The sequence below is a fragment of the Balaenoptera acutorostrata genome, chromosome 12 (genome assembly GCF_949987535.1).
Source record: "Balaenoptera acutorostrata chromosome 12, mBalAcu1.1, whole genome shotgun sequence".
NCBI lineage: Eukaryota > Metazoa > Chordata > Mammalia > Artiodactyla > Balaenopteridae > Balaenoptera > Balaenoptera acutorostrata.
The window spans coordinates 34436810-34461574 of record NC_080075.1 but is presented as its reverse complement, the minus strand read 5'-3'; the positions used below and the strand labels follow the sequence as shown (position 1 = coordinate 34461574).

The 24765-nt window shown below is 39.0% G+C and overlaps 3 protein-coding genes across 8 annotated transcripts in view; all 3 read right to left on the bottom strand.

Annotated features, from left to right (window-relative positions):
* The window catches only part of GFPT1 (glutamine--fructose-6-phosphate transaminase 1), a 69038-nt gene extending 64025 nt beyond the window's left edge, over positions 1-5013 (bottom strand). The window contains exon 1 of the mRNA XM_057557943.1: positions 4828-5013. Coding sequence (XP_057413926.1) covers positions 4828-4834 — 7 coding nt within the window. The 5' untranslated portion in view covers positions 4835-5013. The remainder of the gene's footprint in view (positions 1-4827) is intronic.
* Positions 5014-14368: 9355 nt separating this feature from the next.
* Positions 14369-24765, bottom strand: part of NFU1 (NFU1 iron-sulfur cluster scaffold) — a 29177-nt gene continuing 18780 nt past the window's right edge. For all 6 annotated transcript variants that reach the window (XM_007189781.3, XM_007189779.3, XM_057558468.1 and 3 more), the window contains 3 exons: positions 23517-23577; positions 16915-17089; positions 14369-14560 (listed from right to left, as the gene is read on the bottom strand). In XM_007189781.3, coding sequence (XP_007189843.2) covers positions 14516-14560; positions 16915-17089; positions 23517-23577 — 281 coding nt within the window. In that variant the 3' untranslated portion in view covers positions 14369-14515. The remainder of the gene's footprint in view (positions 14561-16914; positions 17090-23516; positions 23578-24765) is intronic.
* LOC103017401 (intraflagellar transport protein 81 homolog) lies at positions 17117-23501 on the bottom strand. The gene is given in 2 exon segments (XM_057558466.1): positions 17117-18808; positions 18810-23501. Coding segments are annotated over 2 exon segments (1260 nt in total). The 5' UTR covers positions 19760-23501; the 3' UTR covers positions 17117-18498.

The following is a 24765-nucleotide window of genomic DNA, read 5'->3' as shown; positions in this document are numbered from 1 at the left end:
TTAAAAAACTAAAAATATGGACTTCCCTGGTGGCGCAGTGGTTGAGAGTCTGCCTGCCAGTGCAGGGTACGCGGGTTCGGGCCCTGGTCTGGGAGGATCCCACATGCCGCGGAGCAACTGGGCCGGTGAGCCACAACTACTGAGCCTGCGCGTCTGGAGCCTGTGCTCCTCAACAAGAGAGGCCGCGATAGTGAGAGGCCCGCGCACCGCGATGAGGAGTGGCCCCCGCTTGCTGCAACTAGAGAAAGCCCTTGCACAGGAACGAAGACCCAACACAGACAAAAATAAATAAATAAATTAAAAAAAAAACAAACTAACTAAAAATACAACTACCATATGACCCAGCAATCCCATTACTGGGCATATACCCTGAGAAAACCATAATTCAAAAAGAGACATGTGCCACAATGTTCATCGCAGCACTATTTACAATAGCCAGGACCTGGAACCAACCTAAATGTCCACTGACAGATGAATGGATAAAGAAGATGTGGCACATATATACAATGGAATATTATTACTCAGCCATAAAAAGAAACGAAATTGAGTTATTTGTAGTGAGGTGGATGGACCTAGAGTCTGTCATACAGAGTGAAGTAAGTCAGAAAGAGAAAAACAAATACCGTATGCTAACACAGATATATGGAATCTAAAAAAAAAAAAAAAAAATGGTACTGATGAACCTAGCTGCAGGGCAGGAATAAAGATGTAGACATAGAGAATGGACTTGAGGACACGGGGTGGGGGGGGAAGCTGGGGCGAAGTGAGAGTAGCATCGACATATATACACTGCCGAATGTAAAATAATTAGCTAGTGGGAAGCAGCAGCATAGCACAGGGAGATCGGCTGGGTGCTTTGCGATGACCTAGAGGGGTGGGACAGGGAGGATGGGAGGGAGGCTCAAGAGGAAGTAGATATGAGGACATATGTATGCATATGGCTGATTCACTTTGGTGTACAACAGAAACTAAGACAGTATTGTGAAGCAATTATACTCCAATAAAGATTAAAAAAAAAAAAAAAAACTCTTTCCCACCTACTGCTCATTACCAGGACCTATTAACTTTCCCCTTTCCAGGGAACACAACTGAGAAAATGCTCATTAAGCAATAATTCTTTTCTTTCACAACTACTTTATACCCAGTATGGTTTCTAAGAATATGTTAACACTAATAGTTTTATGATTTATCCTAGAAGCCAATCTTAGCAACCCTCAACTAGCCCCAAAGCTATTACACAGTATAATTACAAAAAAAAATTTAAGGATTCATTTCAGGATATTTTTTAATTGCAGCTCTCTTACTGTTTTTAAATATTATCTCATTTACAAAAATATCATTTATATACACCATTGGACCAGAAGGTTATAATCCCACATTTATAAAAAACAGCAAAATCTGTTAAGAGCTGTGCGTAACTCAAGTGAATTGACACTCTCTCACTGAAGCCAAAGGTAAAACAGATTAAAAAGGACAAAGTGGGGCTTCCCTGGTGGCGCAGTGGTTGAGAATCTGCCTGCCAATGCAGGGGACACAGGTTCAAGCCCTGGTCTGGGAGGATCCCACATGACGCGGAGCAACTAGGCCCGTGAGCCACAACTACTGAGCCTGAGCGTCTGGAGTCTGTGCTCCTCAACAAGACAGGCCGCAATAGTGAGAGGCCCACGCACCGTGATGAAGAGTGGCCCCCGCTTGCCGCAACTAGAGAAAGCCAACACAGCCAAAAATAAATAAATAAATAAATAATAAAAATAAAGGAATTCCTTTAAAAAAAAAAAAAAAGTAAAATAAATATCCTTCTTTTAAAAAAAAAAAAAGGACAAAGTGTATTCCAAAGAACCAAGAATAAGAGGAAGACAAAATAAATTTAAGGGCTTCCCTGGTGGCGCAGTGGTTGAGAATCTGCCTGCCAATGCAGGGGACACGGGTTCGAGCCCTGGTCTGGGAAGATCCCACATGCCGCAGAGCAACTGGGCCCGTGAGCCACAACTACTGAGCCTGCGCGTCTGGAGCTTGTGCTCCGCAACAAGAGAGGCCGCGATAGTGAGAGGCCCGCGCACTGCGATGAAGAGTGGCCCCCACTTGCCACAACTTGAGAAAGCCCACGCACAGAAACGAAGACCCAACACAGCCAAAAAATTTAAGAAATAAATTAATTAATTAACTAAAAAAAAAAATAAAGAAAAAAAAGAATGAGGTTCTCATTTAAAAAATAAAAAATAAAAATAAAAAATAAATAAATAAATAAATTTAAAAAAATAGATACACTATTTTTCTCTGGAAGATTCATAATGCTTACTAGCACATTAAAAGTTCCAAAAAGTCCTGCAATTAAAAAAAAAAAAGCCAGCTCAACACTGTTTAGTCTGTTGCTTCTCAAATTTATTTGACCATAAAATCTTTTTTTTTCCCCTCAGTAACATACTAACATCCTGATACAACCTGATAAATATAGTAACAGTTTTATCAGTATTTCTGATTGGAAAAAGCTATCAAAAAGAATTGTTAGCCCTTGTTCTTCTGCTTCAACATTCTGCCATGTTGAAACGAAATCTTTTAGAAAAACTTGAACCAGCAGCAGGTAATCAGAAAGTAAACCTCTAAATTTTCCCATCTAATCTCATTCCCACTCAATTTCTCTGCCTAGAAATTTTATGTCAATAATTAAGATGTGGGAGGAAAATAAGGACAAACCTTTGTCTTAACAGTTAATTTTCAGAACTTACATTAAAGAGGAGAGAAATTCTGGACCCTATTCCTGGAATCATGTAAAACTGGTCCAGGTTAAAAGCAGGAGCTTAGAAATGCCTCAAATACTAGTTCTTTTTTTTTTTTTTTTTTTAACGTCTTTATTGGCTTATAATTGCTTTACAACGGTGTGTTAGTTTCTGCTTTATAACAACGTGAATCAGTTATACATATACATATGTTCCCATAACTAGTTCTTTATTTCTTGTTTATCACCTGTTTCCTCAGCAGCATAACATGGGGATGCTGGCTCTGTGAAAACGCCTAACAACTAATCTCCACCCTAAAAGCCTCACCCTTTTCTGAACCTTTTCTAAACCAGATCCGATTTTTTCTTTTATAGTACTGTACTCTGACTTCTGTATTTCCTGGAACAAGATAAAGAAATGATCTGCAACCGGAAAGCCAGGTACTTGACTAGGTGCACACCTCATCACTCAGTAACAGTTAATTACCAAACAAGCACACTGGGGATTGCAAATTCATTACCTCACAGCTCCAAACTAAATTATGTCTTTTGCAAAACCACTCTACTACCTAGACACTGCAAAAGTGTAACTGATTCTAAAGTCAGCTCTACCACTAATAATTTCAGCAAGCTATTTATAATTGTTTCTGTTTTTGTGCGGTTTTTTTTTAATCTACTCTAAATTTAAACTTGCTCTTCATTCCAGAAGCTGAAATTAACATTAAGTTAAATACAGGAAAAATAGACACTAATGAGTACAAGCTACTCCTGCTCAGTTCCTCTTGCAAAAGGCTACAAAGAATGTTTCCCAGGTAGCTTCAATTCTATTACAATCATACTTCCCTTAAAAAAAGTGTTCTTGGGCCTTCCCTGGTGGCGCAGTGGTTAAGAATCCACCTGCCAATGCAGGGCACACGGGTTCAAGCCCTGGTCCGGGAAGATCCCACATGCCGCAAAGCAACTAAGCCCGCGTGCTGCAACTACTGAAGCCCGCGTGCTGCAATTACTGAAGCCCGCGCGCCTAGAGCCTGTGCTCCGCAACAAGAGAAGCCACTGCAATGAGAAGCCCGCGCACCACAACTAAGAGTAGCCCCCGGTCTCCGCAACTAGAGAAAGCCCGCGCGCAGCAACAAAGACCCAACACAGCCAAAAATAAATAAATAAAATTTTTTTAAAAAGTGTTCTTTCTTCCAGGGGTAAGGTCAGTTGTAAATTTCAATAGGGAAGGTAAGAATTCAATTCTTTTTACTGACAATAGCCAAGTTAATACGAATTTTAGAGCATATCAGTCATTTCAGATATAATTCTGACAATTATAACTTTAACTCACACTTTTAGCTAATTATTAAAACGACTAAGTCTCAAAACATGGACTAAAAGGGCCTAACTTTATGTTTTAACTGTTCTAAGTAAAACATTCATTAAATGTAGACCAATATTTCTCATAAGTAAGTGTTTCAAATGGGTGCACATTCAAGTAATAAATGATGTACGACCTCTCTCCACGGTCACTTCCGGGCCCATTCACCAAGGCATTGATTAGCAATGGCTTCTGTTGAGATGGGGGGAGGCAGGAAGTAAGATCATATGAAATGTCATTGTCGTAGCTCTAGCTACAGTTCTATTTTCTGCTAGGCGTGTCCGAAAGAAAGCAACTAAAATTAAATATTTTTTAAAAGGTAAATCCTGGAAGAATGCGAGATAAATTCAAGAGACCTCACCTGATGTTCCACAGGTTGCCTCCCTCACCTGCTGGACTCTTTTGAAGTCACTCCTCTCCACCCCTCAGTTCCCTCAGCCCTCGCTCCTTTTCCAACTCAGACAGTGCTCTTCGCTCCTGGTTCCCTTCTTGACGCAAAGCCTCCTTCGGCACCCCCAGATCCCCTCTAGGGCCCGCCCTCCTCTCAGGTGCCCTCCTAGGTCCCCGCTCCAGCTCCCAGAGGCCGGCCCCCACCCCCAGCACCCGCAGGCACCGCGGGACACCCCCCGCCGAACACCCAGACTTCGCACCCTCCACACTCCCGCTCCCGCCGGCTCCACCGGCCTCAGCGACGCCCGCACCGCACCCCAGCACCGCCCCGCAACACGCCCCCCGCCCGCGGCCCCCTTACCGCACATGATGCAGGAGGCACGGCCTGCAGGGCAAGCGGCGAGCGGCTGGCGAGTTCGGGAGAGCACACGAGCCTTTTGGGCGGTCAGCGGGCTTGGGGGCCAGGGGGGCGCCGACACGACTCCCTCACGGATGCAACGACTGAGGCAACGAAAGCAGTCTCGTCCTCCCGGGCTTGCCAGCAACTGCCGCTGGACCCCGCCCCCCGGCGCACACCGCGCCGCCGCCGCCACCGCCCGCAGGTCCCATTGGGCTGCGTCCGCGCCGCTCAAGCGCAGGTCCCGCCTCCCCGCATCGCCCCGCCCCGCACCGCCCCGGAGCCCACGCAGGCGCTGGCCTGCTGGCGGCTGAGACGTGGCACCGGCTCGTGGCCGCATCCGCTTGAGGTTCCTGGAGCCGCCCGACCCCCGGGCGCGCAGCGGGAGGCACTGCCCTGCGGGAGGGAAAGAACTCGGCGGCTGGCAGGGAACGATGGAGAGATTAACAAAGAGGATGGAATTGTTACCAAAGCAAATAGCGTTGGGGCACGCGCCTAATGCAGTCCAAGGCCCCAAGCTCCGGCGCCCCACCAAGCGGGGAGAGAGGAGGAAGAAAGCAGGATGCCTGATCCTGGGGGACAAACAAACAAGTCAGGGTGGAAGGAGGACATAAGGTTGTAGAAAAATTGGAAAGAATTGAGTGAGGTGAGGGAAGAGAGGTACCAATCAGGTCTGGCCAGTCTTTCTGGTGACAGGGATTCAGTTCCCAACTTAAGCTCTAAGTCAGATTCTTGGCCTCGAAAGCCCTCCGCTCCCCATTCCCACCCCCATCCATTGCCTCCATAACCCCCAGTTTTTTGCAGAGGGGGAGGGGGTCGAATGTAAGGCTCAACTATCCAGCACTAGGCACCTGGGCTTAAGAAACTCTGCTGGCCCATACTTCTGATGGCCCACGTCTCAGACAGTAGGAATTGCCTGGATTTGACAGCCTTACATGGGACTCATGAACTATTAATCCTATGAATTAATGCACAAGTCCTGCCAAGAGAGACTTAATCAGAGAGAGATGATGTTTCTGAAAATTTATTACCTGAGCATTTGCTTTAAGAAGATGTAAATGCTATTTTTAGTCAAATGTAGATGGTTATTATAACGCTATTAATGGCCCAAGACTAGAATCAAATAAAAACTTGCCTGACATACAGAGCATTGCATGGTCTTCTGATCCCAGATGTCTGGGCTTACCTCACACTACTGCTCTCTTCCTACTCCACCTTTCAGCCGTTTACACTCTACCCTGAACAGGTAGTTTCCCAACGGGTCCAACATTCTCAAATCTTTTGCACATATTGGTTACTCTTTGGGGAATCCCCACCCCATCTCGGCTTAAATGCTACTTCTTGGGGGAAACCCTTTTTGTCTTCCCCCAGAGAGGCTGGAGGAGTCATTAACCTCTCAGTCTTTGAGCTGCCTCCTTTAAAGCAATATGCTTCAATATTTTATGATTTTTTAATACGTTTCCCTACAAAGCTAAGTTTCTTGAGAGTAGAACAAGTCTTTGCATACCCAACACCTGGTATAAACCCTAGCACAAAGTAAGGGATCAAAAATGTTTTTGAAGGAGTGAAAAAAGTCATATGTTCTTAGCAGAATTGACTTTCTATGGCTGGTTATAATTCAAAAAGATACACATACCCCAATGTTCAAAGCAGCACTATGTACAATAGCCAAAGCATGGAAGCAACCTAAATGTCCGTCGACAGATGCATGGATAAAGAAGATGTGGTATATACATATACAATGGAATACTACTCAGCCATAAAAAAGAATGAAATAAGGCCATGTGCAGCAGCATGGATGGTCCTACAGATTATCAAACTAAGTGAAGTCAGACAAAGACAAATATCACATGATATCACTTATATGTGGAATCTACAAAAATGATAGAAATGAGCTTATTTACAAAACAGAAATAGACTCACAGACATAGAAAACAGCCTATGGTTAACTAAGGGGAAACGGGGGGAGGGATAAATTAGGATTTGGGGATTAACATATACACACTACTATATAGAAAATAGATAACCAACAAGGACCTACTGTATGGCACAGGGAACTATATTCAATAACTTGTAATGACCTATAATAGAAAAGAATCTGAAAAAGAATATATATATAAAACTGAATATACATATAAAACTGAATCACTTTGCTGTACACCTGAAACTCACACAACATTGTAAGTCAACTATATGTCAGTAAAAAGTTGTTTGTTTTCAAAAAAAAAAAAAAGAGAAAGAAAAAGATGCCCTTTTATAAGTGTCCTGAAAGAAAGAAAGGAAAATGTCACATTTAACTAATGAAAGTACTCACCTGAAAGCCCTTTAATATTTCAGGCCCTTAAACAGGTTCCTAAATTACCCAGAGCAAAGTTAAAAAACAGTGAACTGTTTGTTACTAGACAACACATTTTTTAATTCAAGAGGCAAAAAAAAGTCTCTGTGTGTGTATATATTAGCCTCAGAACCCTCATCTAAGAGGTTCTGGTAGAACCTTAGTGATATTGCCAAGGAGTGAAAGTATGATTCCGAAGTTTAAACAATACCTTTGTGCATCACCAGAAAACTTGTTGATGGAACAAAGAAAATGTTAGTGGTATCACCAAAGTGCTCATGCTCAAACTATAATAATCTATGAACCCTTACTTTCCTCTTCTGCTTTCTACTCCATCATGACTATCAATTTGTCTTGTCCACCTCCGTTCTGCAGCTATTTTGGAAGGTGCTTTTGCACCAGTTTCAAGGAAGAAACTTTGAAGGTCAATATTTTCCCAGCCCAACCTTGAACAACCTCACCAACCCACTGCAACAAAGAGCCTTTGTAAACACGTGCCAATCAAGACACCGATACGGAAGAACTTTGTCTGACCCCCATCTATACATAGCTTTGCTTTAGCTGGACCTTTGGGGGTAAGGACTGGAGGAGAAGAAAATAAATGTCCTATGAAGGAAAGGAGACATCTGGGTCTAATTCAAACATCCGAGGAAATGGAAAAGATTTTCTCTCCTGAACAAAAGTTCTGAACTAAAAAAAATAATAATAATGATGATGGTAACGGGGTGTAATTCATTGTCTTTTTATGTAAATCCATTTCCCTGTTCATGGGATTAGTCCTGTTGAATATGATGGTTCTCAGCCTTCTCCTTGCCATGCAGCCTGAAGGCCATCAGGGATTTCATTGCCATTGCTAAAGAAACGAAGAACCATAATTGAAATAGCTTTATAAGATTTTTAAATGCCCCCATATTTGTGAGTTTTGTTATCCCTTATCTGGATTACAATAATAAGTATTGATAGCAACAAAATTATTAAAATTAAAAAGGCCTCGGTACAAACTTCCAGTTATAAAATAAATAAGTCCTGGGGATGTAATGTACAGGATGGTGACTATAATTAATGATACTGTATTGTATATTTGAAAGTTGCTAAGAGAGTAGGTCTTAAAAGTTCTCCTCACAAGGGAAAAAATTTTTAACTATGTGTGGTGATGGATGTTAACTAGACTTATTGTGGTGATCATTTTGCAACATATACATCAATCACGTTGTACATCTGAAACTAATATAATGTTATATGTCAATTATATCTCAACATTTTAAAAGCCCTGTGCATTACAAAAATATGGGAAGCAGGGGCATATATATCCCACTTCTTATGGAGTTATATGGAGAAGTGTACTTCAGTGGACAGAGAAGATGGTAGCAAGTGTCAAAGGGAAAAGAAGTAGGTTGAGCCACGAAGGCCTTTGAGAAGGAAGCAATGAACAGAAGAGAAGGCACCAGTCAGGGCCTCAGAAAGACCCCTTAAGTAAATCCCTTTGATTCCACCACTACCCCAGTTCATCCTAGACACTTTCACACCAGAGTGATCTTTCAAAAACACAGATCAGATCCTGTTTCTCCCTGCTTCCAATTCAGTGGGTATCCTTCACCTGCAGGATTAAGTCCAGACTCCTATGCACACACCCTTGGTAATTCAGATCTCACTCCTGTCGGTTTTATCAGCATCATCTCCCACCACTGTATTCAAGCATTTAACGGTCTAGCTATACTTTAACCTATTGGCAGTTCCCTAAAGAAGAATCCTATCTTAAACTTTGCATCTGTGTATTTGCCCTTTCTAAAAGGAAGCATTAAGAAGGGAATCAAATGTGAGTTAGGGCTTGACTATAGAGGACTAGAGAGTCACTCACAAAATAGGATTATAAGGGAACCAGAAAGTTCCCTTGTGCAAAATTACCTCCACTTCTTCCCTATCACATTGCCTAAACTCCACCTGTACAAATATATTTAAGGCAGAACACCTCTCCCTGCCCAAGGAGATCTACATTAAGTCATTATCATCTATTACATTTTAGAGTGTAACTATGAGATTATTTTCATTTGGATACCAGGTGTGAAAAAGTCCTGAGGAAATGCAAGCTTTGATGGGGATAAAATAAAGATAATTCTGAAATTAGAAGGAAGGCAGACCTGGACAGATTACCTTGGTTGATGACACTGGGCAAGAAAGGGACAATATAAGGGCATGTGGAACTAAGTATGGTAATGCCAGAGAAAGGAGGCCAAATTATGGAAGCAGGAATCAGAAATAAGTTGGTAATGAAGGCAAACTTTACCCACTGTGATGGTTGATTTTATAGGTCAATTTGGTTGCACTAGAGTGCCCAGATATTTGGTCAAATATTATATTCTGGATGTTTCTGTGAGGATGCTTTCAGATGAAGTTAACATTTAAATCAGTGGACTCTTGAGTAAAGCACAATGAGCTCCATTATGTGGATGGGCCTCATCTAGTCAACTGAAAGTCTGAATAGAACAAAAGACTGACCTCCCCAGAGCTAGAAGGAATTCCCCAGCCGAACTGGACTTGGACTGCAACGTCAGCTCTTCCCTGTCTCCACCCTGATGGCCCATCCTGCAGATTTTGGACTTGCTAGCCTCCATGATTGCATGAGCCAATTCCTTAAAATGAATTTCTCTCTCCCTCTCTCCCCCCTACTAGTTCTGTTTCTCTAGAAAGCCCGACTAATACATCCATCGAAGGGTGATCTTATTGACTTCCTCAACGTGAATATATGTATTTATTTTAAATTTCTAGAGGATAGAGCTTTCAGTGACAAATAATAGAAACTTACTCAAACTAGCTGAAGAGGGGGATTTATTGGCTAATGTAATTGGAAAGGACAGACATACAAACAGCTTCAGGTACATCTATATCCAGGCACACAAAAAATGTTGTCAGAACTCTCTTTGATTCTCTCTCTGACTTCATGGACAGGGAAAAGACCCTAAAACAGCTCTGGAATCACATCTTTACAGCTTGCAGTCCAAGGGGAGAGAGGCTATTCCTCCATCCTCACTTTTTATATTCTAGGCAAGGGTTCTGATGGGTCTAGTGAGTCATACACCCCACTCTGGTGGCAAAGAAGGTAGGACACGGTGATTGGACAGTTCCACCAGAGCCACATAGTCAGGAATAGGTAGACGTTCTTCAAAGGAAAGGGCTAAAAGAATGAAAGGACACCAAGAAAACACTAACAAAAGATGTTCACTCCTCAGGCTTGAGAACAAAGGGTGCTGACTCCAACTAGAATTAATACATTCCCCAATTCTCGCCTCCAGGATGGCTCCAAATTTCCCCAGTAGGCAGAACCTGGGGCAGAGTTTCCTACCTCTGCTAGAAACTCATTCTACTGCCAAGAAATTGTCAACAAATTGGAAACCATGAGATTACCTGGTCCTATCTATCTACTATTTCTGTCTTCTAGGATGTGATCAGAGCCAAAATAGAGGTGGACCATTCAGGGAGCTGCCTAGAGCTGAAAGATGACTCCAAATGTAAGGAGACAGAAGAATACTGTTTTCTAGAGTTTCTTTCAAAAGTCGATTCTGCAGACTGCAAGCACCCTGTGGAATTATTATTGATAACTCTAATGTGGAGAAGCAGAGTATAAGGCTGGGGTTTCCCAAAGGGATGATGTAAATTCCCACTGGACTGGAGAGCAGCCAGCTTCATATTCCTGCATGAAAAAAATGTACACATATGCACACAAACGTGTACAAATGTACACATTTGGCCCATGATGGTCTGGAGCAAGTAAAAGATGGTCCACTAGGAAGCAGCACCTATGAAGACAAGGAATGCTTTTCCCTTCCCTGAGGTAGGAATACTCAGGAAAGGTACGAGGGTCCAATTCCCTAAAGGCAATGTGCATAGGCTCTGCAGCCAGAATGTCAGGGTCCATGTTCCTGGCTTTTCCACTTCATTTCTATGGCAATGGAATATGTACTTCTCCTCTCTGTGCCTCATGGGGACAATAATAGTTACCCATCTCATAGGATTAAATGACTTCATAAATATAAGGTGCTGGGAACACCGTCACATAGTGAATGCTCAATGAAAGTCTATTTTTATATATTTTGCTCCTTATCATTCTGTATAGGGCTTGGTGGGGCTCACGGCAGGCACCTCAAAATATGCCTCAATGTCATATTATTTTGAATTAAAGTTACTTAAGAAATGGCTGATACAAGAGGGACTCTGACCCTCCTGTCTCCCTGAAAGTAGGAAATAAATCTTCCATGTGACAGGCGCCCTCCCTGTACTGGGAGGTAGGAAGACATCCTTATCACCAGATAGGGAATTCAGGCCAGAAGACTATCTAAACAAACCTTGTTATTTCCTTCCTAACTCACTACCCAAGTCCAAACTGTTTAAATTCCTTACTAATTAGCACCCAAACCTAAATTTCTTTCTTCTGTCAATTCCTCTCAAATTAATTTTGTCTAAAAATGTAAAAGCTAACTGCTTTGTACACTTCTTAGGTCCCATTACTATGAGACCTCTGTGTGCAAGAATTAAAATTTCTTTTTCTCCTGTTAATCTATCTTGTGTCAATTTTATTGTTAGTCCAGTCACAAGAACTCAAAAGGGGCAGAGGGGGAAATTACCCACTCCTTGACAGGCTTCACCCTAATTTTGTTTAGTAAAAAACCCTCCAGGTGCTTTGGCCAATAATCTCAGGTTCAAATACATATTGAAATGTCCCATAGTTATAGTGTATTTTTGTTTTGTTTTTTTAATTTCTGTTAAGACAACCAGTTTTTTTGGTTTTTTCTTAGTTTATTTATTTTGCCTGTGCTGGGTCTTCATTGCGGCGCGTGGGCTTCTCTAGTTGTGGCACGCGGGCTAGTTGTGTTATGTGAAATCTTATTTCCCCGACCAGGGGTCGAACCCAGGCCCCCTGCGTTGGGAGCGTGGAGTCTTAACTACTGGCCCACCAGGGAAGTCCCAACAAGTGTTTTCAAGAATATGTCATGTAAAAACATTTTGCACATTTTGGGGGTTAATTTTTATTTTTGTTTTAGTGAAACAAAACTAACTAACAGTGAATGATTACTTTCTTTCTTCAGGGTTATGTGGGAGGAAATTAAATATAACTTAAACATTCAAAATGTAAAACTATTACGTGATTAAACTATACCTAAATTAATCTTTGATTGAAAAAGTGGCTCAATTAATTTAAAAATGTGAATTTGTTATCATTTTAAGATTGACATTTGGCACTGTCTGCCACAAATAAAAAAGCAGTAAAATTATTTACCAAGTTCTCCATGATTTACCAGGCTCTTTGTTAGAAGGCAATCAGCTTCAAATGACAGAATACCTGATGTAACAAGAAAAACTTTTATCTCACATGATACTCTGAACACTGGTGGTTCCCAGGCTGGCTCAAAGGTCAATAGTGTCCTCAAAGATCCAGGCCCCCTTTTTTGTTTTCCTTCCTCTTTGCCATTCTTAGTGAACTGGTTTTCATGATCACAAGCTGACTGTCAGAGCCTTGGACATCAAGTCTTCATATTACAGTATACCAAGCAGGAAGGAAAGGAATGGATAGGAAAAGAGCCTTCTTTACATAAACTTTCTTCTCTATCAAGGAAGAAAACCTTTCCAGAGCTCACCAACAGACTTTCTCTTACAGCTCATAGGCAGAGTTGGGTCATATGCCCGTACCCAGACTAATGACTGGCAAAGAAAAAAGGAGTTAAAATGTCCCAGTTAAACTAGTTATAATTTATCCCCTGGGACTGAGTGAGACCTACCTTCCATGGGCACACTGCAAGCAAATGATAATTGAGAGGGCCTCTCTCAGTAAGAAGCAGGGGTGTAAGCTGAGTAGGCAACCAAGAGTGTCTGCAGCATTCTCCTCACTACCCAATGCCTACCTCTGCACCATTTCCAGCTAAGCCCTTCCACCTTACACTCAAGTCCTACTCAGCTTCTTGCAGTTCCCAAATACATTCCACAGCTTCCAGATTCTGATTACACCGTTCTGTATGCCTAGAATGTTCTTCTCCACCTTTCCTCCTTGTTCTTCATGGTTGCTCCCTTTTGTAGAAAATCTTTCCAATAACTTGGCCTCTCTGTTCCATGATTTCCTCTTCCAGTAACTAAATCCCCCACTCACCTCAGCCACTTATTTCGTGGCCAGACCCAAAACTTGTCATTAACTGCATCTCCTCCACAATCTCAATTTCTTGTAGCTTCAGCAGATTAATGTGCCTACCTTACATAGTAATTCCCACAGTCTAACCTGAATTCATCTATAATGGCTCAGGAAACAAATTCTCCAACCGCAATGCCTGGTTCTGTGAACCAAAAGAACAAAAATTAAAACTTCTCTTTCTAGCATTCACAACTGCCAGAGTTCTTTCTGTTTCCATCCCTATTTTAATCTCAGTACTTTGGGGGAACAGAATTCCAAAGATGCAAGGTACCTATCTTTCCTTTCCTGATACTGTCTGTGAACTGTTGAATCTGAGTTCCTATAGAAAAACAAGAGAGAAAGATAATTTGCTACTTGGGCTATCTGAAAAAGCAGTACACATATGGTAGAAAGATAACTGTCCAAATTTTTGGCATGGTACAGATTATAGATCTCTGAGTCAGGAGAAGCCAGTAGAAGGACCAAGCAGTTTCACATCTTTTTTTCAGACAGATTTTGTATCATAAGGTAAAGCCTGAGCATACTAAGGCAGTTTTTCTCAATTCAGCCTGCTCTGTCTTGTAATCAATGGAAATTTTGTCTACATTCTAGAACTTGGTTCTTCATCAGTTTTCAGCATTATGATTTTTCTTTTTTTTTTTTTGGTCTTTCAGTGGGAAGTTATGTGATACTACATTGGGGGCTACTAGGCAGATACCATTTTAAAACTAAAATTGTTTAGTGTTTTTTTTTAACAAGGTAAAAATTCAGTAACCATAGTTTCAAACATCTCATAAAAAGCTTAGCCATTTTAGAATATCTTAAAAAAATTCTCCCTATTTACTTCTGTATTAAAAAAGTAAATAAATTAGATTGGGGGGGATGTATTTTAAACTGCTTCACACATTATGCAAAGAAGGAACCATGAGAAATGAAGAACAAAAATAAAAATATCCCTGGATAAAATCCATGTGTGCAGAAGATGATTCAGGATGTTATAAATAACTCACATGAGGTAAAGCAAACATGCAATATTTATATATCATTCTCTGAAGAAAGGGTATATTTTATTAATCCTCAAGTTCCTTAGCAGATTAATAATAAAAGCTTAGTATATATATCAACAAGTCCAACTGCTGGGCCCAAAGAAAACTCAAATTAATTTAAGGTGAGTTTGCTTCTTTTTCATCTGATTCATCATCCATAACCTAAAACAAAAAAACAAAGAGAACTTAAGAATTAAGGATTAGAAATTGCTATTTTCCTGATTTTAATATTACTTGCTTACCTGAAATACTCTAATCTGTAACAATGCGTGCCAATCCAATAAGAATAAATCTACCAACAGCCCCCAAAGCACAAGGTTTGCATCATAACCTGATACTCTAACAACATAAAAGCAAACTGAATATTAGCAAGTTAAATAAAACATTGGTCTCTTTTCCTTGTCCCAAAGGAGGCTTCCAATAGCAGTCTCAGCTGGATAGAGAAGACTATAATGATAACTGGTATTTTCTAGCTGTATGACTAATATATATAACTGATGTTTTTGCTTTTTTTTCCAAAAGCATCTCATTTCCTTAAATATATTCTAAGGAGCTATACCAAATTGTTATTGTAAAAATACATATTAGAAAAATAAATCCCTAAAAAAGGTAAAGAAACAAAATATACTAGCAACTAATTATTTTGGTCTTACTGACATAAAAGTTCATTTTAAACCTTAGAAGAATGTGAAGATTCTCATTTCAAGTAAGTTAAGAAAGATACTAATGAATACTTGAAGAAAAAAAAGAAAGGATTAGTATCTTTTCATGAGTTAATATTTTACTCAGATACTAAAAACCAACTCCTTTGGAAAGGAAAAGAGTTATATAAACCTAAGACTATTTTTTCTCTTCACCATACCTACTATAATTAAATGCCAATTCAGGTTTATAATCCAACTGCCAATTCATCACCCCACCCTGGACAAGTGAATAAAAACCTTCCTTTGTCAATCGACCGAAGTGTTAACTACTGTAATTTTTTAAAAAGGCATGTAGAGGGGCTTCCCCGGTGGTGCAGTGGTTAAAAATCCGCCTGCCAATGCAGGGGACATGGGTTCAAGCCCTGGTCCGGGAAGATCCCACATGCCGTGGAGCAACTAAGCCCATGCGCCACAACTACTGAGGCTGCACTCCAGAGCCCGTGCTCTGCAACAAAAGAAGCCACCGCAACGAGAAGCCCATGCACAACGAAGAGTAGCCCCGCTCACCGCAACTAGAGAAAGCCTGTGAGCAGCAACGAAGACCCAACGCAGCCAAAAAAAAATAAGTAAAATAAATAAATTTATATAAAAAAAGGCATATAGAGGAAAATGGAACAAAAATTAATTTTAAAAAAATCCAGATGAATCTGGTTCTGATCTGAAACAATCAATGGAAAAACAATTCCCTCATAGTTTCTTCTGGGCTGAGTAAAAAATGGATATTTACTTCCAAGGAATTGATATTTTTATATCCAATCTCAGCAGCACCCAATCCAAAAAATTTTGTCAATCAACTTCTATTTTAGGCAAAAATGTTCCTAAATTTTTAATGTTTCTAAACATTTATTTAATACAAACTATGTAAACAACATTTACAACACACAAGGCTAAGTGTTGAAGAACACAAAGACCTAGATATGATTACAAACCTCTCAAGGAAATTACCCCTGAACAGAAAGCTGAAACAGACACACAGAAGCTTTGCACAGCTTAATTCCAAGTGAAGGACTGATAAGAACTTCAAAGAGGAGACAGCATGTACTGTACCAAAAGGACAGGTTTAAATACTACCCAGAGATGAGTGAGTCTCACAGGAGCTGAGAGGAGATGATGCCCTCTCCTTAAAGTCACAGAATTACCTGAAGAGTTTTTTCAAATTTCTAATTTCCATACGCTCTTTCCTTACTTGATAATCTCTCTCCATAAGGCCATGCCTCTTGTTTCAGAATTACTGCAGTGAAGGTCACTATCACTGCTGAGAAAGTACTGTACTATATTCCTTAGATATCTTGGGGGAGAAAAAATGTTGACATCAGGCTATAGATAAAGCTCTATTACTCTACTCAGTAGTCTGTTTTACTGTACAACAAAGTATGATTTCTTGATGAGCTTCTTGCCTGCACATTTAAGAACAAGAAGTGTTTAAATACGAAGTAGTGGAGCTGTTCCACTAAAGACTTCTAAACCTCATCTATAAAATTTCATCATGTTTTGAATCCCCTTTTCATAACTTTTCTAGAGCAGCAGTATGCCCTCTGAGTCTGAGTTTCCCATGTACAAAATGGAAATGACTTACTTAATATTATTACACTGCGTTGTTAAAAGATAAATGAGGTAATACTTGTAAAAACGCTGGGCACATAGTAGGTAATTCATAATACTAAAGTTAATTCTTAAATAAGGAGCCTGCAAGTCTGATAACAATGGTAACACAACGATATAGCCCTGGAAGAAAATATCAGGTCATGAATTTTTCTTTCCAAAAAATTCATTTTAATATTAAATCTAAACTGTCATACAATATTGGCATACCTGTTCTACACCTTCTACTTCTGGAATATAAAACTGCAGCATGTTCTGAATTCCATTTTTCAGAGTAATGATTGAACTGGGGCAGCTGGTACAAGAACCTTGGAGTTTCAGCTGTACAATGCCATCTTCAAAGCCTTTATAGATTACATCTCCTCCATCTTCCTGCACAGTTGGCCTGTAGCCATAGAATATTTGTGATATATTTAAAATAATAGAAGTTCTTGTCAAAAAAATTTAATACAACTCAGAGCTTAGATTTTATATTAATAAATGCACAAAGTTAGAGCTACTTTTATAATCAAGAACAGTAACTGCAGCTAGTCTCATTTGTAATTTTTTTTAACTTTCAGATAAAATGCCAAAATTCATTCATACAAATACTTTATCTGCTTATTACATTTTAATCTTGCTTATTAATAATCTTTCTAAGCATTTAAGATTTCAAATTTCCTAAAAATTATACTGATTACCTAAGATATACTCATTCACTTCTTTTAAGTGAACAGAGTGAGACGGACATGTGCTGGCTTTTTTTTTTTCTAGTTAAACTTTTCATTGAAATATAAATACAGAAAAATGCATAAATCATGTATGATCAGTTCAGTGAATTTTCACAAAGTGAACATACATTTGTTCTAGACCAAGAAACAGAACACTACAACCCCAAAAGCTCCCCCGTTCTTCCTTCTAATCACTCCTCCCAACCAATGGTAACCATTATCCTCCCTGCTATCACCACTGATTAATTCTGCTTATTTTTTAACTTTGTAATTTATAAATTCCATTTAGAAAACACAAAGTATTAACTCTTTTTTAATCTGGCTTCTTTTGCTCTTTGTGAGATTAATCTACATTGTGGCATATAGTAATAGTTCATTCAATCTTACTGCTGCACAGTATTTCATTAAGTGAATATACCAGAATTTATCCATTCTATTGTTGATGGACATTTGGGTTAACAGCAGTTTTTGGCTTTTACAAATAGTGCAGCTGTGGAGATTCTTGCAAATGTCCTTTGGTATACATATATATTACAGCTGGGAATGTACCTGAGAGTAGAACTGCTCATCAAGAATAGGCATATGTTCAGATTTAGTAGATACTGCCAAATAGTTTCCCAAAGTTATGTAAACTTATATTCCCACCAGCAGTACATGAGAATTCCTGTTACTCCACACATCCTTACCACCAATTGATGCTGTCAATCTTAATAATTTTAACCATTCCAGTGGATCTGCAGTGGTATTTCATTGTAGTTTTAATTTGAATATTCATAATGACTAATGAGGATGAGCACTTTTTCATGTTTAGTGGTCATTTGGTTATTGTCTTTTTTGGGGGGGGGGTTTGGTTTTTTTAAAATAAATTTATTTTATTTATTTATTTTTGGCTGCGTTGGGTCTTCGTTGCTGTATGCGGGCTTTCTCTACTTGTGGCGAGCGGGGGCTACTCTTCGTTGTGGTGCACGGACTTCTCATTGCGGTGGCTTCTCTTGTTGTGGAGCATGGGCTCTAGGCGTGTGGGCTTCAGTAGTTGTGGCACGTGGGCTCAGTAGTTGTGGCTCACGGGCTCTAGAGCACAGGCTCAGTAGTTGTGGTGCACGGGCTTAGGTGCTCCACAGCATGTGGGATCTTCCTGGACCAGGGCTCGAACCCATGTCCCTTCATCTCCCTTCAAAACTTCGCTGCCATCAAATTCACGGGTCTGATTTGTCTTCACTGACACTTCTCTCTCTAGGTTGGCTAACTTCTCCTTTGCCTCCTGAAGTTCCTCAGCTTTGGCTTCTTTTTTACGAGAAATGATGGATGCCTGTTGCCTATATAGTGACAGTTTGCCTTCAATTGGCTCATTTCTCATCATTTTCTTTTCAATCAGCTGACTGATCTGTGTGTTCATTTATTTTAGATTCAAGTTCAAGAAGATCAGAATGACCCATAGCAGGCTCTGAAACCACTTTCTGTAAAAAATGCAATTCTTTTTTCTTGTTCTCTAATTCTTTAGGAAATTTTTCAGTTACCATATATGAATTAAACTTTATCTCCTCCTCTAGCCTCTTCATTACACTTTCAGGCTTCGCATCTGCTGTTGCATGGCGCATACTTTTCAACTGGTTTTGTATTCTTTGCAGTCTCTGCACTGCATGAAATAGCGGATTCTTTTGTTCCTGTTTCTGTTGTGCAAGAAATTCTTCTCTCTCTTTCTCAACTCGAAGTTGCCTTGCTATTTTAAGCATCCATTGATGATTCTGAACTGTCTCCACCCTTTTCTTCAAACGTTCAACTCTCTTAATGAGCTGATCCTTTTCTTCCTCCATTGCACTGACATCCCTTCTTATTTCTGCTGTAGAAAATCCAGATGTCTTGAGCTGCTCACATTCTTTATGCAAAGTTTTAAAGGCTTCCATCAAATCTTCATACTGTTTATTGGTATCAGCCACGGTTTCATCCTGAAGAAGCTCACTTGGTACTTCAAGTTTTATTAAAAAACGAGCTAAATATGCTCTTTTCTTCAGTTCATTAGTCCTCTGAAGAAGCCAGTGGAGCACTGGGTAAATTACAGGTTTACTTCCAATCACCAGACCCTGATGAAAGTTACTCATGTCCGTGGCATTTCCTGGAGGTTTGTATTTAAGGATACCAAGAAGGTTCAACATCCTTTTGGCTGTCTGCTCTGGCATCTCCTCTCTGATATCAACAACTTGCTTTGGGTCAATCTCAGCCAGAACATCACTGAGAACTTGTAATAGTTGCATTGGCTCCAGGGAATCAAATGTGATTAAGTTACAGTTCTTCCTAAAAGGCTCCTTATTGAGATTGTCCACGATGTATTTGATTTGATCACTCATAATTAGGTCTTATAATTTAAACTCAAATTCTCCTCACGAAACCACTTCCCTCCCCAGGAGGCATCTGGGCTCTAGTCGGTTATTGTCTTTTGTGAATTACTACTCCAGTGTTTTTGTGAAGAGACTGCTCCAGTCTCTATTTGTTTGTCTTTTTCTTAACAACTTGTAAGAGATTTTAAATATATTCTGCCATATATATAAATATCTTCTAATCTGTGCTTTGCTTCTTCACTGTAAATGATGCCTTTTGATGAAGAAGTCACAATTTTATTATAGTCCAATTTATATGTCTTTCCCTTAGTTTGTCTTGTCAAAAAAAAAATTTGCCTACCCAAAGGTCATGCAGATGTTCTATTTTAAATTTCCTTTGTGATTTCTTTGTTGACCATGGGTCTTTTTGAAGACCATTGTTTAGTTTCCAAATACCTAGAGATTCTGTAGATACCTTTTTGGAAATTGAAATCTAGCTTATCTCACTGTAGAAAACAATATTCTCAATGATTTCAATCCTTAAAATTTGTTCAGCGTTGCTTTATGATTCAGAATACAGCCTATTTTAGTAAATCTTCCATGTACACTTGAAGAAAATAAATATTTTGTTCTTGTTGGGTGCAATGTCCTATGTGTGTCAATTTAGTCAACTCTGTTAATCATGTGTATAACTCTCATATCAACTCATCATTTTATATGTTTGCTATATTTGTTATTGAGAGGGATGTGTTGGTCTCCCATTGTAATTGTAGATTATCTAATTCTCCTTTTAGTTCTCTCAAATAGTCTTCATTTATTTTGAAGCTGTTATTATATGTATACGAGTTTAAAATTGGTATATATTCCTCATAGAAATTACCCTTTTATTATTATGAAAGATTTCTCTTTATTGCTAGTAATGTCTTTAGCTATAAAGTATATTTTGTCTGATATCTGTAATAACTACATCAGCTTTCTCTTATTCATTTTTTGCATGCTATATATTTCTCCATCTTTTTACTTTCAACTTTTCTGTGTCCTTATATTTAAGGTGTATACCTCTTATAAGCAGCATATAGGTTTTTTTTAATAGCCAATCTGAAAATCTTATTTTGTTAATCAACCTACATACATTAAAATATAACTACTAATATGTTTGGGTTTATAGTACCATCTTATTTATTTATCATTTTGCATTACTTTGGATTAAACAAGTATTGTTTTTTTTAATATTTATTTATTTATTTATTTATTTGGGTGTGCTGGGTCTTAGTTGTGGCAGGCAGGCTCCTTAGTTGCAGCTCACGGGCTCCTTAGTTGTGGCTTGCTGGCTCCTTGGCTGCTGCTGGCAGCCTCCTTAGTTGTGGCAGGCGGGCTCCTTAGATGCGGCTCGCCAGCTCCTTATTTGCAGCTTGCTGGCTCCTTAGTTGTGGCACGTGAACTTTTAGTTGCAGCATGAGAACTCTTAGTTGCGGCACGCATGTGGGATCTAGTTCCCTGACCAGGGATCGAACCCAGGCCTCCTGCTTTGGAAGGGTGGAGTCTTAACCACTGTGACACCAGGGAAGTCCCCGTATTGTTTTTTATTATTCCATTTTCCCCCTCTATTGGCTTGGTTATACACAGTCTTTTACTATTGATTTAGTGTTTATTACACAAGATGCCTATTTGATTTCTTAGACTCTAATATAAATTAGTACTTTTATCAATTCCCAGATAATGCCAAGAATGAAGAACACTTACTCTTTTTTTTAATTATTTTTTTAAAAGATTTTTTGATGTGGACCATTTTTAAAGTCTTTATTGAATTTGTTACATTATTGCTTCTGTTTTATGTTTTGGTTTTTTGGCCCCGAGGCATGTGGGATCTTAGCTTACTGACCAGGGATCGAACCCACACCCCCTGCATTGGAAGGCGAAGTCTTAACCACTGGACCGCCAGGGAAGTCCCAAAGAACACTTACTCTTATACTTATCACCACCTTTTATACCTTTGTCATGCATTTTTTTTAGTAGGTTAACCCTTCTTTTAAAAAATTTATTTTGGCTGCGCCAGGTCTTAGTTGCGGCATGCAGGATCTTCGTTGTGGCATGTGGACTCCTTAGTTGCGGCATGCATGCGGGACCTAGTTCCCTGACCAGGGATTGAACCTCAGGCCCCTTGCATTGGGAGCTTGGAGTCCTACCCACTGGACCACCAGGGAAGTCCCCCTTGTCATGCATTTTAATTCTAGATATATTAAAAATCCTACAGGACATTGTGAGACCTTTTTTGCCATATATTCTACGCCTCTCATACTTTTTTGCTGTATTTTCCATTCTCTTTTCTGTGCTTCAGCTGGATATTTTCTATTGACTTATATTCCAGTACACTAATCTTCTCTCCAACAGTATCCAATGTGATGTTCAACTAACCTAATGAGTTCTTAAGTTTAGCTATTATATATTTTTAGTTCCAGAATTACTTTTTTTTTTTTATAGATTCCAGTTTTCTGATGAAATTCTTCATCTCACTTTCTATTTTCTCAAACATTTTATTCACAGTTATTTTAAAGATCATGTCTGATAACTCTCACATCTAGGTTATCTATGCATTTGTTTTATTTTCTCTTGGTCCAGTTTCCAAATTCCATGCCTAGTAATTTTTGGACAATGAATGATGAACAATGTATATGAAAAACTGAAGTGACTCAGGATTATATTACATCAGAAAGGATTCACCGTAACTTTTGGCAGTAGCTCAACCCGCTGTGGAATTAAGTTCACTCAATACTAGACTACAGTTTTGTAAGGCTTGGTCTACCTCTGGTTTGTCCACTTTCAAGGGTACAGTCCTCTAGAGAGCCCGACTGAGAGCCTGGGTGTTCCTTGAGGCCCCACACTCCTTGACAGATCCTAAACTCCAATTTTTGTCACCACCCCCAGCACCATAAAACTGCCAAAACTCTGCTCAGCTTTTCAACTGCTTTTTGTTTGACTTCTTAGTCTCTTCCCCTCCATAGCTAAGAACAAGTAAGGGCCATGTGGGGAGAACTTCTGAGTATTAAGGCTTACTTTTTTCTTTTCTCTGGGATCTTGCCCTTTAAAGTCAAAGCTTCATTGGTAACCCAGAATTTTAATTTTTGTCTTCCCATCTCTACAAATTTGCTGAAAGCAACATAGTTTCTCTGATTCTTAGTGACTGCCCTTTGACCAGCTTCTCATATTCAAACCTCAAAACAAGAATCAGCAAATGCCCCAAGGGAAATTTCAATGTGCTTCCCCTCTCTACAGGACCTTATTTGCTTTGGCAGCTATCTAATACTGTCCAACAAAAAAAAAAAATTTTTTTTTGTATTTTATCTAGCTTTATTGGGAATTGTCAGCAGGACCACTGGTCTGCTACAAGCAAAAGTGGAAGCCTATGGTTCTCTACTTATTTAAATTTATTCTTTTGGGGCAGCAGCCTGAAAAGAGGTGCTCCTCTCCTCACAATTCTCCCAAACACTGTTAAGCCATTTTTTTCTTTCTAAGAAATTTGGTATTATAACACTATCAAACCCAAATGGTGACCATGAAAGATAAATCATTATGTTTAGACGGAGTGTTATAAATTTTGAGTGAATATAGAGAATGTACAGGCTTCAAATTCAATTGTCATGGTTACCTATTTTGGTTTACATTAACTTATACTTATTTTGTTAACTCTACTACAACCTCAGAGACAAACCAAAAGTATACTGCTACAATGAAAATTGGCTCTGTAGTACTGATATATCTGATCTCAGGTAGAAAGATGAGCACATACCGTATTCTAGTATCTAACAATTCCTTAATCATTGCCACAACTTCATCATCATCTTCAGATCCTAGAAACAATTATGAATAAAACATATCAACAGTAGAAATTTTATATCCATGCAAATACAAACATTAAAACAGAGTGATTTTAACTTAGGGGAAATGTAAAGGTCATTCATTTGATTATCTAAAGAAAAATTAAGGAACACTGATCAACATTTGGTGATAAATGTGAATACTGAAATAATCTGATCTACTAATTATGTTAGGGTTTGAATTTTTTGGCCAATATATTTGTAAACTTTCATCCTTCTCAAGGATTGAAAAGTAGCAGAGAAAAGATATTGTCTGAATTTTGATGAAAACTTTGAGACAAAACAGCACACCTGCTTTGTAAGTTAAGTTACATTTTCAATTTCTCAATTTAGTGGTTTTCAAAATGACAATCATACTAAATACAGATGTAAGCCTTATGGAAATTCTAAAATGTTTTACAAATCTGAGCAAAAACTTGTTTTTTTCATTTTGTTTCATTTTTGTTTTTCTTTTACTTTGTAAGGTCATATACTGATCTTCACATATGCCTATTTTTATGGGTTTTATATTTTTTTGAAAAATTTCTTTACCATTGGGAAAATTAAAATGCAGCTAATTCAAATTACACTGTGACACACACTAGAGTTCTGGCAACAATATAAATATCAACATATTAATATTAAATTATATCAACTTTGTATTTTTTAATAAAATAAATATAATAAAGTTAAAATTCTCTTACATCAGCAAACCTAAGTTCCATTCCACACCATCACTTCCACAGGCAACCACTATCATGACTTTAGTGTATATCCTTCTAGTACATGTTTACATTTACAAGTCTATATTTATACACTCTATACACACTGTTCTATACCTTGTGTTTTTCTATTTAATATACCTAAAAGGTTTTTCCGTATCAGCATATAAAGATATGCCTTAATTTAAAAAGAAGGTGCATAGTAATTTTTGTATGGCTTTGTCTTCATTTGGCTAGTTTTTATATTATTTCAGTTGTTTCTAGTTTGCTATTTCTAACAATCCTGCAGCATACATGCTTACGTAAAGTATACATTGGTGTACTTTTGCATATGTATCTATGAGATAAATTCCTAGTTCTGGGCTTCCCTGGTGGCGCAGTGGTTGAGAATCTGCATGCCAGTGCAGGGGACATGGGTTCGAGCCCTGGTCTGGGAAGATCCCACATGCCGCGGAGCAAC